Source organism: Leuciscus leuciscus (genome assembly GCF_965113295.1).
Source record: "Leuciscus leuciscus genome assembly, chromosome: 17".
NCBI lineage: Eukaryota > Metazoa > Chordata > Actinopteri > Cypriniformes > Leuciscidae > Leuciscus > Leuciscus leuciscus.
Window position 1 is genome coordinate 28,977,966 of NC_138741.1, and position 14,114 is coordinate 28,992,079.

Genomic DNA, 14,114 nt, shown 5'->3' on the forward strand with positions numbered 1-14,114 from the left:
TACATGTATGGTTCCACTAAATATTTACATGTCGTACATGACATGGGGTTGCTTTGGACAAAAGCATCTCCCAAATATATAAATGTAAAAAAAATTAAATATATTATTTGCATATGCAGGTTAAATATCAGATGCATTCATTTTGCCAAACAAAACCATAAAAATGAAAGTCCAGCTACTAAATATGTAGTGCACTTATCTTCTAGCTTATGCAGTTCTCAACTGCATGTTTTCTTTATATTGTCTTAAAAATGTAAACTATATTATTGCCCAGCCTTATTAAAAGTTGGACAAATAGTACATTCTACTTAACCTGCAAAATTACAGTATACTCTTGCTGTAGTAAATCTCAACTGCATGATTGTTTGCATCATTGAAAAATATAAACTATTATCGCTCAGCTCTTACAGTATCTGCTAATGCATTGAGATATTATAAACATTAACATCATGGTTTTCTGTAAAGCTGCTTTGAAACGATGTGTATCGTGAGATGTGCTGTACAGGTTACAGCGTACAGTTCACTTTCGCAATGACGTTTGTTTGACAGTATCGCTCTATACTCATCGGATGAAGGACACAAACAGACAGGCGCTCCATCAGTGAATCTTCTGATACTCGAAGGTTTAGTGTGCACAAGGGACAATTCACCCCGTCAAAATGCTCAGTCCCACAGATGATGCATGAAGATCGCAGATTTGGGGGCCACACGTTTCCACAAATCATTCATCTTTATTGGTGAAACTGTTTGTTTCAAGTGTGAGTTGCACAAATTGATTAGAAATGTTGCATATGAAAGGCAGATTAGTTGTATCCAAATTTCTGTTGCGCACGCAATACAGCAGGGATCCTTAAATCTGGTGCTGGAGGGCCGCTGTCCTGCAGAGTTTAGCTCCAACCCTGATCAAACTCACCTGTGATTTCTCAGCTTTCTCAGGTGTGTTTGAAGGGCCACATCCCAGCAGAGTTTAGCTCCAACCCTGATCAGAGCAAGATTTGAGGAACCGTGCAATAGAGGATTTCTATGAGCTGCAAGCTCAAGATAGTCTAGTCAAATCTGTTATTTATATAGCGCACAATACACACTGTTTCAGGTCACCATTATTTATATAGTGCTTTTTACAATACAGATTGTTTCAAAGCAGCTTTACAGTGATAGCAGGAGAATAATGCAACAAAGATTGGTTTGGCTTCACAGCAGCTCTAGAAGAAAGTCATTGTCCAGTTTAAAGGGTTAGTTCACCCAAAAATGAAAATTCTATCAGTAATTACTCACCCTCATGTTGTTCCAACCCCGTAAGACTTTCATTCATCTTCGGAACACAAATTAAGATATTTTTGATGAAAATTATTGCTTGAGCTGTCTGACTCCTTTATAGGCTTCTATGTAATTTCATCTGCCGGCCCAGAAAAGTTAGTAAAGACATCATTAAAATAGTCCAAGTGACTACAGTGGCTCAACCTTAAGTTTATCAAGCGACGAGAATACTTTTTGTGCTCAAAAAACAAACAAAAATAACGACTTTATTCAACTATTCATTTTCTTCCGTTCACGAGAGCGCAACGACGCATGCGCGAGAACTGAGAAGATGACGCAGATGGGTCTAGTGTTTAAAATGGTTCTACAGTGTGCATTTCCTGGATGTCCGTAGAGAAACCAACAAGAAAACGTAAAAGTGCTTTACCAATGCCGCAAAATAGATGGCTTACCTTTCACACTTTCCCATCAAATGATGGTGAGCGTCATCTTCAGTTCTCACGCATGCGTCGTGGCGCTCTCCTGAACTCGCGTCAGAGGCCAACACGGAAGAAAATTTATAGTTGAATAAAGTCGTTATTTTAGGGGGTAAAAAAGGAGTCTAGTCGCTTGATAAACTTAAGGTTGCGCCACTGTAGTCACTTGGACTATTTTAAAGATGTCTTAACTAACTTTTCTGGGCTGGCAGAATGAAATTACCTAGAAACCTATGAAGGAGTGAGCCAGCTCTCAGATTTCATCAAAAATATCTTAATTTGTGTTCCGAAGATGAATGAAAGTCTTACGGGGTTGGATCAACATTTTTGGCTGAACTAACCCTTTAAAGGCCCCCTGAAATCAAAATGTGAGTTTTTTTTAGCCTTTAGTATGAATATGTTAGCCTTAAGGTTATGAATAAGCTGGTGTGTCCCAAAACAATGGCAAAATTCACATTTAGGAGATATAAGCATTCAAAACTTACAGTCTCTCACTTCCGCTAAAATGGATCACGGATTTTTATGACATCACCGCAGACCTTAGTTTCTCATCACATATTCTGTCCAATCAAATGCTCTCTAGAATCTGAAGCGTCCCGTGACTCCCACCCCCTATGCTATAAATACCACCTGGCCAAATGGCTTTACGTACGATAGTACACGCATGCTCAGTATCAGCTGCTCGTGCGCATCAGTTCTCTCAGCACAACATGTCTCAGTTCAGTCCACTGTTGGAGTTACTGGAGTAATATACTCCGGATTGACTATCAGGCATGTCCAAAAGCGAGTAACTTTAGAATACTGTGGATCAGCGCTGACTCAAGATGTGAACTGTTTTAACGATTCAGTTCGATTTGGTGAACTGGTTCGACTGGTTCACTAAAAAGAACCGGTTCAAAAGAATGATTCGTTCACGAACCAGACATCGCGTTGACACGTCACAGATCAATTATGGGTTAGAGATGTGTGTTCTGTTGCTCAAATGCTCAAGTTTTATACCGTTTTCCAACTGTACTCTGGTTAAGAATGAAATGGCTAGAATTTATTCACTCCTCTACTATTGAATCCAACGTATCATCAGCGCTCGGATTCGCTTCCATGGTGCTGTCAAGTACGACTTGCAGTCTGTGAGTTAAAGTAAACGCTATTGGCTATTTGAAAAGGGGGAGGAGCCATTCAATATGTCCCACCTTAGCTTCCTGTTTCAGTGGAAATTACGTCAACGCATCAAACAAAGCTGCGCATTCCAAGTTACTTCAGTGGGCCTTTAAAGGACAACTCCAGTGAAAAATGTACCTTGGGGTAATTAACACATGGTTACCGAGTCGATCGTTCCCTGGGGTGCGTTTTCATGATAATCGAATGTAAAGAGTTTTATTTATAAAAACAGATTAGCTCATAACACTAGTATATGGGGCACAGAGTAAGTAAAAACAAATCGCAAGTTAATACCACTAACAAGGCTCAAAATAGCCTCACACTAACACGGTAGCATAATGAGGGTCCCTACATGCAAACCGAAGCATTGAGAGCGTTGTAAGTGTACAGACAGTTTAATAAGAAGATACTTTATAAAGACAGTACATTACGCGTTTACAGGCAGCGGGCATCTTGGAAAACAGACTCGATTAATCGAGCCACGAACGCCCTGGAATTCTGTCCAATACCTAGAATATCAAAATCGACTGCAGGCGGTAGATCCTTCTCCTATTTAACACCAAAACTTTGGAACAGACACACTTTGTCAGTTTAAATCTAGACTAAAAACACATCTCTTTGGCCTAGCATACACATAACACATTATAGACTTCTATAATTCAATGTTAGGCTGCATAGATTAGGTCAGCCGGAACCGGGAACACTCCCCATAAATCCCAATAAAAGTCAAAACCCAATAAAAGTCTCTGTTTATCCCGAGGTTTACCGCAGTCTGCCGGATCCAGGCCGTATCCAGATCTGATGAAGGACCTGTGCCTGGACACGACGACAACACAGTCCTGAAGTGTCAACTAGTCTCTCCCCTGTGAAGGCCTCCCTCCACTCCCTTTACCTCTCTACAGATAAAGCGTTGTCGGGATAATTCCGGATCACGTGGTTTCACGGAAGCGATAAATAATTCTTTAAGGCCAGATACATTTTCAAGGCCAGACAAGTAGTTTGTTGAGGGCTGGTTTGTAAAGAAGGACTACACGTCTGCGCACATATATATTCAAACGTGCACACCTATAGACTAAACACGTGATGCGCATGTGCACGCCCTCTGCGTTTTTGCCGGTTTGAGGTTTGTGCAGAGAGAACCTTTTTTTCCAAAAATGTCAAGGTTTGCACCTTGGAATCTATTTCAAGGTTTGCGTTCTCGAGCCACCAGGCACTGTTGTTGTGCGAATGAGCGGCCGGAGCGCGTCAAGGGTTTTCTGTTTGAACGGTGTCGTGTTAGCGGCCCCTAAGTTAATAACTAATGATCTTTGCAACGGAAGTGAATCAATCAAAACTAACTTTAGCTGGACAATAACTTTATTCTAGAGCTGCTATAAAGACAAAACAATATCCGTTACTTTAATTTCCTTTGAAACAATCTATATTGTTAAAAGCGCTATATAAATATAGGTGACTTGACTACTGAAAGTATTTAGTTTGCATTTATGAGTGTGTGATTGTACTGATTCATCATTTCTGTCCATTTATCCTGAAACAAGTCATCATGTCAGTGTGAATTACCATACTATTAGTCCTCAAACACTCAATGCATTCTCTGTCTATATTTCTTTTTGATCTTAGGTGTAAAGCTGATTTTTTTTTATCTTTAATTATTTGTGCTTATAGGAGCTATAAGAAGTTCAAGTGATTCGTTGTATTTATATTCATCCAAAAAGCAGCAGTAATAGTTTCTTCTTTTGCGTGTGCTGGTTTAATTATTTCCAGTGACGTGAGAGATTTCGTTGAGCTCTAGCTCTGCTGTTATGTGTGTTAATGCTGCTCAGTAAATTAATTTTGGGATTCAATCTAGCATTCATATCGCAAACAATAGAGAAGAACCTTAACAGATGAAACTGGGATTCCGGTTCGGTGATTTTCTTTTGCTCTGATAAGCCTTTCTATTCTCAGACGGATTTCTTACAAAGAACTGATGCATATACCAGATGAGTATTTGCCGACTGTTTATTCTTTGCTTTTATTTAACTTTCATATAATTACCGGAAAGGATTTTCACACAAGTTCTATAATATTTTAAAAGGAAGCTGTCAAAACAGTGAGTATGAGTAATACAAAATCCCTACCTTTATCAAAGTCTTTTGTGTGCTTATAAATTGGCTCACTCCATAAACAATTATGTATCCTTTGATCTGAATGCATGAAGTGGAAAACTTGTGATTGAAGTCCAGTTAAATATTAGGCCTACAACTTTTTAATAGAGTATCATTCTTAACACAACAAGACAGCTAAATTACACAGAACTCATTGTGACAGACAGGCAGTATTTTTGCTGCCACTGTAACTGTTTGAGTTAATTGACTTTCTTAATGGCAATAAGATTCAGATTAATTAATTATGCAAATGATTTTTGAAGTGCCTGTTAGTTTGACTCTTTCACTGAAGTCTCACCTAAGTAACATGTACATCACAATGACTTTGTGCAAAAGCTGTTAAAAGCAATGAACATCTAAAGGGACGAGATGGACAGGAAAGATTGCTCTGCTAAATCATTTTAGTGTTTGTTATGTTTTATTCTTCTTCGCAATCTTTTTGTAACTATTTCAGTTTTAACCACCAAACACACAGCCTCCATTCAAAGACTTGCAGATGATATTTTGCATGCCGTTTTTATTATTTTTTTGGTAAACATTTTTTAAATAGTTGAAAATGTCAGTATCTGTGATTTTAGTATCAATGAGATACTATTATACTTTATTTTTTATTATATATAATATCTTTTTATTTTGTCAGTTCAAATCTAGACTAAAAACACATCTCTTTGACCTAGCAACACACAACACATTATAGACTTTTACAATGTTAGGCTGCACAGATTAGGTCAGCCAGAACCAGGAACACTCCCCATAAATCCTGATGTACTTGTTACATCATAAGAAGGATGGCGTCTACGCTAATATTAGTCTCTCTGTTTATCCCGAGGTTTACCGCAGTGTGCCGGATCCAGGCCGTATCCAGATCTGAGGAAGACCTGCGCCTGGACACGACAACAACGCAGTCCAGAAATGTCAACTAGTCTCTCCCCTGTGAAGTTCTCCTTCCCTTCACCTCTGTAAAGATAAAACGTAGTCGGGATAATTCCGGTTCATGTGGCTTCGCAGAAGCAATAAAAATTCTGTATTATAAATTTTAAGGCCAGACAAGTAGTTTGTTGAGGGTTGGTTTGTAAAGAAGGACTACACGCCTGCGCACATATATATTCAAACGTGCACACCTATAGACTAAACACGTGATGCGCATGTGCACGCCATCGGCATTCTCACAGGTTCACGTTTTTAAAGTTTGTGCAGAGAGAAATTAAGGGTTTTCTGTTAGAACGGTGACGTTAGCGGCCCCTAAGTTAATAACTAATGATTGTTGCGACCGAAGTGGATCAATCAAAACTAATTTTAGCTGGACAATAACTTTATTCTAGAGCTGCTGTAAAGACAAAACAATCTCTGTTACTTTAATTTCCTATTATCACTGTAAAGCTGCTTTAAAACAATCTATATTGTTAAAAGCGCTATATATGCTTTCCTGTAGCTCAGTGGTAAGAGCATTGCGTCAACAACGCAAGGTTGTGGGTTCGATCCCAGGGGATTGCACATGCCTATGTATAAATGTATAGGATAATGCAATGTAAGTCGCTTTGGATAAAAGCGTCTGCCAAATGCATAAAAAAAAAAAAATATATATATATATATATATATATAAATGAAGGTGACTTGACAAAAATAACAAAATTTAAATAATGAGTCAATACATCATCAACCTTTCTTCCAAAACGTGAGTCACTAAGGTAAGCTTATTATACGTGTTTACATTTTAGACCTTGGGATGTTTTTGCGGGAATTTGCGTACATACTTCACTCGCCCGTGCATGTCTCATGGCGTAGGAGTGGCGTACACTGACAAGAAAGGTAACCTAAAATGATAACATCTAAATTCATTTATTTTATCATTTATTCCAAGTCAAAAATATTATTTGATATTGTTGTATCAACCTAAATCCATTAGTTTATACCAACAAAATTAATTAAAATAAAAGTTTAAGTTTTTTAATATTTTATTTCAGTAAAAGTTCTACTAAAACAGTTGCATGTATATATACACTTAAAATTATAAATGCAACACTTTTGTTTTTGCCCCCATTTTTCATGAGCTGAACACAAAAGCTAAGTACACAAAAGGCCTATTTCTCTCAAATATTGTTCACAAATCTGTCTAAATCTGTGCTAGTGAGCACTTCTCCTTTGCCGAGATAATCCATCCACCTCACAGGTGTGGCATATCAATCTATATATAATCTATATCCTCTCGCTCTGTATGTATGTATGTATGTATATGTATGTATGTATGTATATGTATGTATGTATGTATGTATGTATGTATATATATATATATATAACCAAGTTAAGTGGTATATAAATGTATATATATATACACACACACATACATTTAGACCTCTTAACTTGGTGATTACTATCAGGATGTGAATAGACTTAAAAATACAATTTCTAGAACAAATCACAAACCCTGCCTTTTAGTGTTAAACCCGATTTGAATAATTAGCTTAAATTTTTAAGTAGCCAACATGGCGCAACATAAGCGAGTGCACCTATAAGAGTGGGAGGCTTCCCTTTATGTTGATTTTTATAGTTAGTCTTATGCAGTGTTGGGCAAGTTACTTAAAAAAAGTAATTAGTTATAGTTACTAGTTACTTCTCACAAAAAGTAACTGCGTTAGTAACTGAATTACATCATTACAAAAGTAACTAATTACCAGGGAAAGTAACTATTGCGTTACTTAAAAAAAAAAAAAAAAGTTTAAATATAAGAAATTTCTTGGATACCCCCAATATGAAATGTTAAATGAATGAAATTGACACTAAATAGAACATCTTATTATTATAAAACATTGTACACTAATCTACACTATTTTAATGTTGCTGTGGGACAATGTGAGAGACACCTATTAACTTAAATATTAAAATATTATCATTACTATAGTGCAACAATAAAACAATAGATGGTTTAGAACTTTTAATATTTATTGCACAGACCACAACTGGCCAACAATTAAGTCTAAAAATAAATTATGCTTCTTAAGAAATGTAGCCTACCAAAAATAAATAAATAGTAGCCTAATAAAAATATACATACACATACACTAGTGCATATAATTAAAATGATAAAACTCACACACCTTAACAACTGGTAGACATTCTGTATGAAGTATTTTCTTCCTCACAATTGTAAGTTTAACAAAAAGTGCTCTCAATATAATACTGAACAATGTATCAACATAAATAATAATAATACAATATAATATTTTGGGGGTTTATTTTCCTAATCTACAGAGAACGTCATCATCAGAGGTTATTTTAGCCAAATTCTAGTCGTGTTTGACGCACGTGCTCACAACCGTCAAACAAATATGTTTGAACGTTCCCTGCAGGTTATTTTGGAGTTTATGTTATAAACTAATTTAAACATTGCATATGATACCAATATGCTACAGAGATTATTCAAATGCTGATATGTGTAATTTATTTATAAATAAAGTATTTATGCTCGGACACATTCGGTCTCTGTCGCGCACTGTCGAGCGCGTTCTCGGACACACTCGGTCTCTCTCGCGCACTGTCGAGCACGTTCTCGGACACACTCGGTCTCTCTCGCGCACTGTCGAGCACGCTCGCGGCATTCGCCTCGCTTTTGTCGAGTCCCGCGCCTCATAAACACTCACACACCAGAGAAAAAACATTGCAGCTCCTATGGCTGAGACTGAGAGAGAGCCTACTCGGATGAAAACCGCTTCAGTGAGCTCAATTATAGTAACGCCGCATTTTTATTGACAGTAACGGTAACGGCGTTGTAATGGAGGAAGCAGTAATTAGTTAGATTACTCGTTACTGAAAAAAATAACGCCGTTAGTAACGCCGTTTATTTATAACGCCGTTATTCCCATCACTGGTCTTATGACCTTTTTCTATCACACAGAACCAGGCATGTTTAGGGAACCTCTGTTTAGGGAACTGTCCCTCGTCACTTTTTTTACTGTACACCTGCATCCTTTTCTGTCATGCCACAGTGAACACAGAGATCATCCAAAATAAAGCAATGAGAGGCTCTTCAGTCATCATTGTTCCCATGCTTTCTCTCCATAAATCAGTCAACATGATTATTCGCCCCCTGCTGGGCAGATGGTGTTTATCTGCTTTTTGTCCAAATTCTAAAGTCTTCAATATAGATATTCTCAGATATTTAATGGGAATTTCTAAATAATAATAATAAAATTAAGCTTTAATAAAATAAAATAAATTAAGCTTTAACTAAAGTGGGGGGAAAATGAACAGAAACGACTCGGTTTTCGTGGAAGCCATTTTAATAACTTTCTAGCTTTACAAAATGTTAGTTAGCTTTTGTACATGAAAATCTGTAGATTATTCATCATGTTTATAGTATAAATCCATAAGGTCAGAGACATTTAATTTAATTTCTATACTAGTTACAGATGAGACACAAATGTTTGTTGGCTTTTGCACATGATTATCTGCAGATTATTTATCACATTTACATTAATAAAAGGTCAGAGTCATTTAATTTTTCAGTTCTATATTAGTTACGGATGAGACACTTAAAAAAAAAAAGAATATATAAAAAACATTTTGCTGGTTAATGAAGACATTTTATCATTCCTGTTGTTCAATGCAATGTAAACTTTTACTGTCTGCCGCCTCCTTGTGGAGACATGCGAGACTTGAACCAGAAGATTGTAAAACATTACAAAACATTCAATACAATAAAGAGTATTGTGGTTTTTCCATTTGTTCAGACTGTACGCAACTTCAAATAATTTTGCATATCGCTAGCCTCATAGCATAATTGCCTACGTCCTGACTTATGACAAAAAACATGACTTATAGGCAATTATGCTATGAGGCTAACGATATTTGACATCAGTAGGTTCCAATATTTTGTTTCATTTAAGAATTATTTAAGAAAGAATGTATGTTTTTGTATGATCTTGAACTCTTGTCTTCATGCAGCACGAGTCCTTTAAATCTTTTTCTTCTCAAATAAATCTTTCCAGGTGGGAACTATCTTGGAATAGACTTTTTCAATCTGGAAACAATTTTCAAAAATGTTACTCAACTGCCAATGATGTTTTCCAGACCAAGTGTAATAAGTCGACTCTACAATGAAAAAGATGATAATCATGTTTAGAATTAGAAAACATTTCTTACCTGCTCTGACTTTTTAACCCCGTATCGAAACATTGTGGCCTGATGTTCGCTGTTGTTGAACAGGATGTCAAAGGTGATGGGTTTCGCCATGATGTCATCGATCTCCGGCTTGATGAGATTGTAGAAATCTCGAGGTGGATGCTTGTCATCCAAGTAGTTTCTTACCCTGTATCTCTTCCCGACCACATCAAGCGGGTCAAGCTTTACCGCGGCGTTTATAGCTCGGCCGAAAAGGAGGAGTTTGGTGTCTGAATCTTGAAGAGAGATGTTTGAATCCAAGAATGAGATTTCAGATTTCACACTAACAGATTGCCCACACACACACACTCACCTCTGATGGTCAGATGGGCCACGTAAGGAACTCCATCCCGTTCACCATAGTAAACTCCAAAATGAGAAAAGAAACTGTTTCCGGGAAACTCAAGAATATCTCCGGGGTAAAGCTTCGGATGAGAGTTATGCTGAGAAGAAGAAAAAAAGTAAAGATATCAGGAAACTACACTTTAAAAGCACGATCACATCACACTCTTAGAAAGAAAAGGGTTCAATGGGGATCTATTGTCCCAGTTTAGCTGTAGTGATGAAGCAAACAAAGATGCATGATGCAGAAAAACTATGAAATAACATTTAATAAACACCAGGAACAATATAGAAACACACACTAGAATGTAACTTCGGGTGTATTCACACCTGACTTGTTTGGTTCGATTGAATCGAACTCAAGTTCGTTTCCCCCCTTGGTGCGGATCTTTTGGGCAGGTGTGAATACAGCAATCGCACTCGGGTGCGGACCAAACAACCGAACCGAGACCCAGCTGAAGAGGTGGTCTCGGTACGGTTCCAAACGAACTCTGGTACGGTTCGTTTAAGGTGTGAACATGAACCGACCCAATTGTAAAAAGCACTCCGCCTTTTTTGACAGGGTCAGATTTTTACTATGTAATTTGGGGTGATGAAATGCCTATAAGCTACATTAATCTGTGATCCGTCCGGACCAGCTTCCACACGGTTCGGCACGCATGTGATTCGCGGATTAACTACTAAATGTAACCATCATAGAGTGAAAGTTTATCATTTGGACGTGTTCAAACATGTTTAAGCGCAAAAGAAGCGAAAATCAGGACTCGCGCACACAGAGAGAGAGAGAGAGAGAGAGAGAGAGAGAGAGAGAGAGAGAGAGAGAGAGAGAGAGAGAGAGACAAAAAAGCTTTGTCTCTGTTTTTAGGTCTCTAGGAAAGAGAGAGAGAGAGAGGCGCGTTTCAGACAGCGCTCGAACACCGAATTCATTCCTCTTTTGCGTTTCCTTGCCCTTGAACGGACACACATGCACACAAAATTTTTTAAAACTCGTCTACCCGTCTCAGCAAGTATTTTCTCGGTTATGTCATGTTTGTCATTTTTTTCGGTCCATGCATTCGGTCTTAAAGTGACAGCAGACACCCAATATTCCTACTGTTGTCTGTGTTATATGTATATTAATAGGCCTAAAATAACAAAATACAACTTTAAGAAAGATGAAACTATACTTATTTTCTTCAGTAAAAAAAAAGTGTTATTTTACATTTAGGCTTAATAATTTCTGTAGCCTACCTGAATACTACTGTTAGACTTTGTAACTTTGTTATTTAGTATTTATCTCTGCTTGTAACTTTGTGTATTTGTTCTTATTTTATTACTGACTGTTCACTTGTTTTTAATAATGTTTGAACTTTATCAGTTAAGAGCATGCTCTCTCCGCCAGAATCTTCGTCTTCGCAAAATCCTAATTAAGGATATAACATCGTATAGATGACATTGTATCATATGATGCTCATTAGTTTCTTCATATTGCGTTTGTAGAGAATAAACACTAAATCAGTAAAAGAACAAATATTGCATTACGAAATATCTCCATGCTGAGCCTGTTATTGCACTTCCTGCTTTTCCCTGCTTGAGAATTCCTGTCCATTGAATGGATGACTGTAGCACACGTGTGGTTTTGTTAACAAATTTTGGTTCACTTGCAAAAAAAGCAGTGTGAAAGCAAACCGTACCAAACAAAAAAAAATCAACATTGTATTTGGTCCGGACCAAAGCAAGTGAACTATCGGACTTTCCTGGTGTTTATACACCCTTCAACACAAAACCTAAATACATGAGGAAGGTAATCAACAGAACAGGGAACAGGTGAGGACTAATTCGACACTATGACAACTAATGAACGAACTAGAACTAAGGCAAGACAGAAGGTACGTTTACACGACAATATTGTACTAAAAACGTGAATACGTGAAAAACGCAAAGGAAAAACGTAAAGTTCACACGGATCTGTGAAAACGGCTAAAAACACTATATTCTGTACATTTTGTAAATGTAACTACACTTTGTAAAGAGAAACTACGCGCCTATAGACTGAACATGTAATAAGCATGCGCATGACACACCCATTTTCACAAATTTGTGTTTTTGTAGTTTACACAGAGACGATAACAGTATTGTTTTCAGAAGTTTGCATTTTCAGGCTCCCCAAATTGCTGTTGTCGTGTAAATGAACGGCAAAAACCCATAAAAAGTTTGCCTTGTTTAGTTTTAGGTGCCACCGTTTTCAACCAAAAAAAGGAAAATAACTAAACTTACAGAACCCTAGGGTTCTTGACTCAATGCCAGAAAGGTTCTACATAAAGAGAAATGTCTTAAATGATTGCTTAATACTTTCATGTTTATGGGTTCTTTAAATTTCTTCTAGTGATAAAGTATGTTTACAAGCTTTTTAATTCATAACATTTAATTATAATTAAAAATGAATTAAAACTACATAAACTAAAACTAAATCGATAAAATGACAGGAACCCCTAAAAGGTTCTACATAACGTCTGACAGAACCTTTTAAGGTTCTATATAGAACATCTTTTTCTAAGAGTGCAGAACAAAAATAATATTTACCAGTCCCATTGGTGTTCGCTGCGCTATCGATGCCTTTACCGTCGAAAACACTAGAGACGTACAGACAGTCCTTCATTAAAAGAGCAGTGAGGTATTAATAACATCTGATTTCATAAACCTCAAAGGGGAGATTTATGGGGGAAGCCTATCAGATTCTAACCTACAAGAACAAGCAATGTGCAGATTATGCTCTCCTCTTTAAACACACACCCAGGAACTATTCTTCAGTGCCTCATGAAAAGACATCCAAAAAAAGGCCTTCATTATCTGAGAACATGTGATTCTTTGTATAGGATATGGATATTTCAATGTCTGAAAGAGTACTAAGTGAAAGGAAAGATAATAAATACATTTAAATGCTTTTTATTTATTTTAGCTTTTGCAATAATTTATTAGGCAATAAGTTTTGAGAGACATCTCAGGTTAACTGATGCAGCAGCTTCTCAAGGGAGTTAAATGAAAGCCTAACTTCTCTTTTTATCAGGAAACATCTGCTCATCAAGTTGAAGCAAAGTGCAAAATGCAAATAAGCTGCTAAACGCATCACGCCCATCTCTCTCTTAAAGTGTAACTCTCGCCAAAATGCAACTTAGGGTCTTTTTGGGAATCTACCCGAGGCAAACTCGTTTAAAAGCATAATTAGAATGGAAACCCCACTTTTAAGATTGACCGTATTTTCGTTTTCGGTCAAATTGCCTTTTGAATGGCTAAATGACTAAATGTAGTCTGCTAAATGACTAAATGTAAATGTAAATGTGAATGCTTGGGGCACTTCTATGATAGCATCAAAAATTGCTATTTTTAAAACACTAAGGCGGCTCGACACAACATGAAACTTTACTTCAAGTGTCATCAGGGGCTCTACTCATGAACTCGAGCATTGAGAACATTTTGTACACCGAGTTTACTAAAAATAAAGTTTTTGAACAACTTTCCGGCCACCGGCATTTTGTCACTCAAAAATAGTCTTTTTTTTTTTACATTGGTAGATGGAGATCTGCAAAGCGCTGGTTGT

General features: G+C 37.0%; 1 protein-coding gene across 1 annotated transcript; it reads right to left on the minus strand.

Moving 5' to 3' along the window:
- Positions 1-9,528: 9,528 nt before the first annotated feature.
- On the minus strand, positions 9,529-13,265 carry plaat1l (phospholipase A and acyltransferase 1-like). Its single transcript, XM_082143671.1, has 5 exons — positions 13,100-13,265; positions 10,509-10,638; positions 10,178-10,431; positions 9,880-10,055; positions 9,529-9,792 (listed from the first exon to the last, which is right to left on the minus strand). Exons 1-4 carry the CDS (start codon positions 13,106-13,108, stop codon positions 9,990-9,992), a joined length of 459 nt encoding a protein of 152 aa, XP_081999797.1. The 5' UTR covers positions 13,109-13,265; the 3' UTR covers positions 9,529-9,792; positions 9,880-9,989.
- Positions 13,266-14,114: the final 849 nt, after the last annotated feature.

Bases quoted from the DNA above. Each gene is read 5' to 3' on its own strand.
- plaat1l (XM_082143671.1), bottom strand. The intron at 10,432-10,508 runs GTGAGTGTGTGT...TCTCTCTTCAAG, and splicing joins GGCCCATCTGACCATCAGAG to ATTCAGACACCAAACTCCTC. The intron at 10,056-10,177 runs GTAAGAAATGTT...AATTGTTTCCAG, and splicing joins GGGTTAAAAAGTCAGAGCAG to ATTGAAAAAGTCTATTCCAA.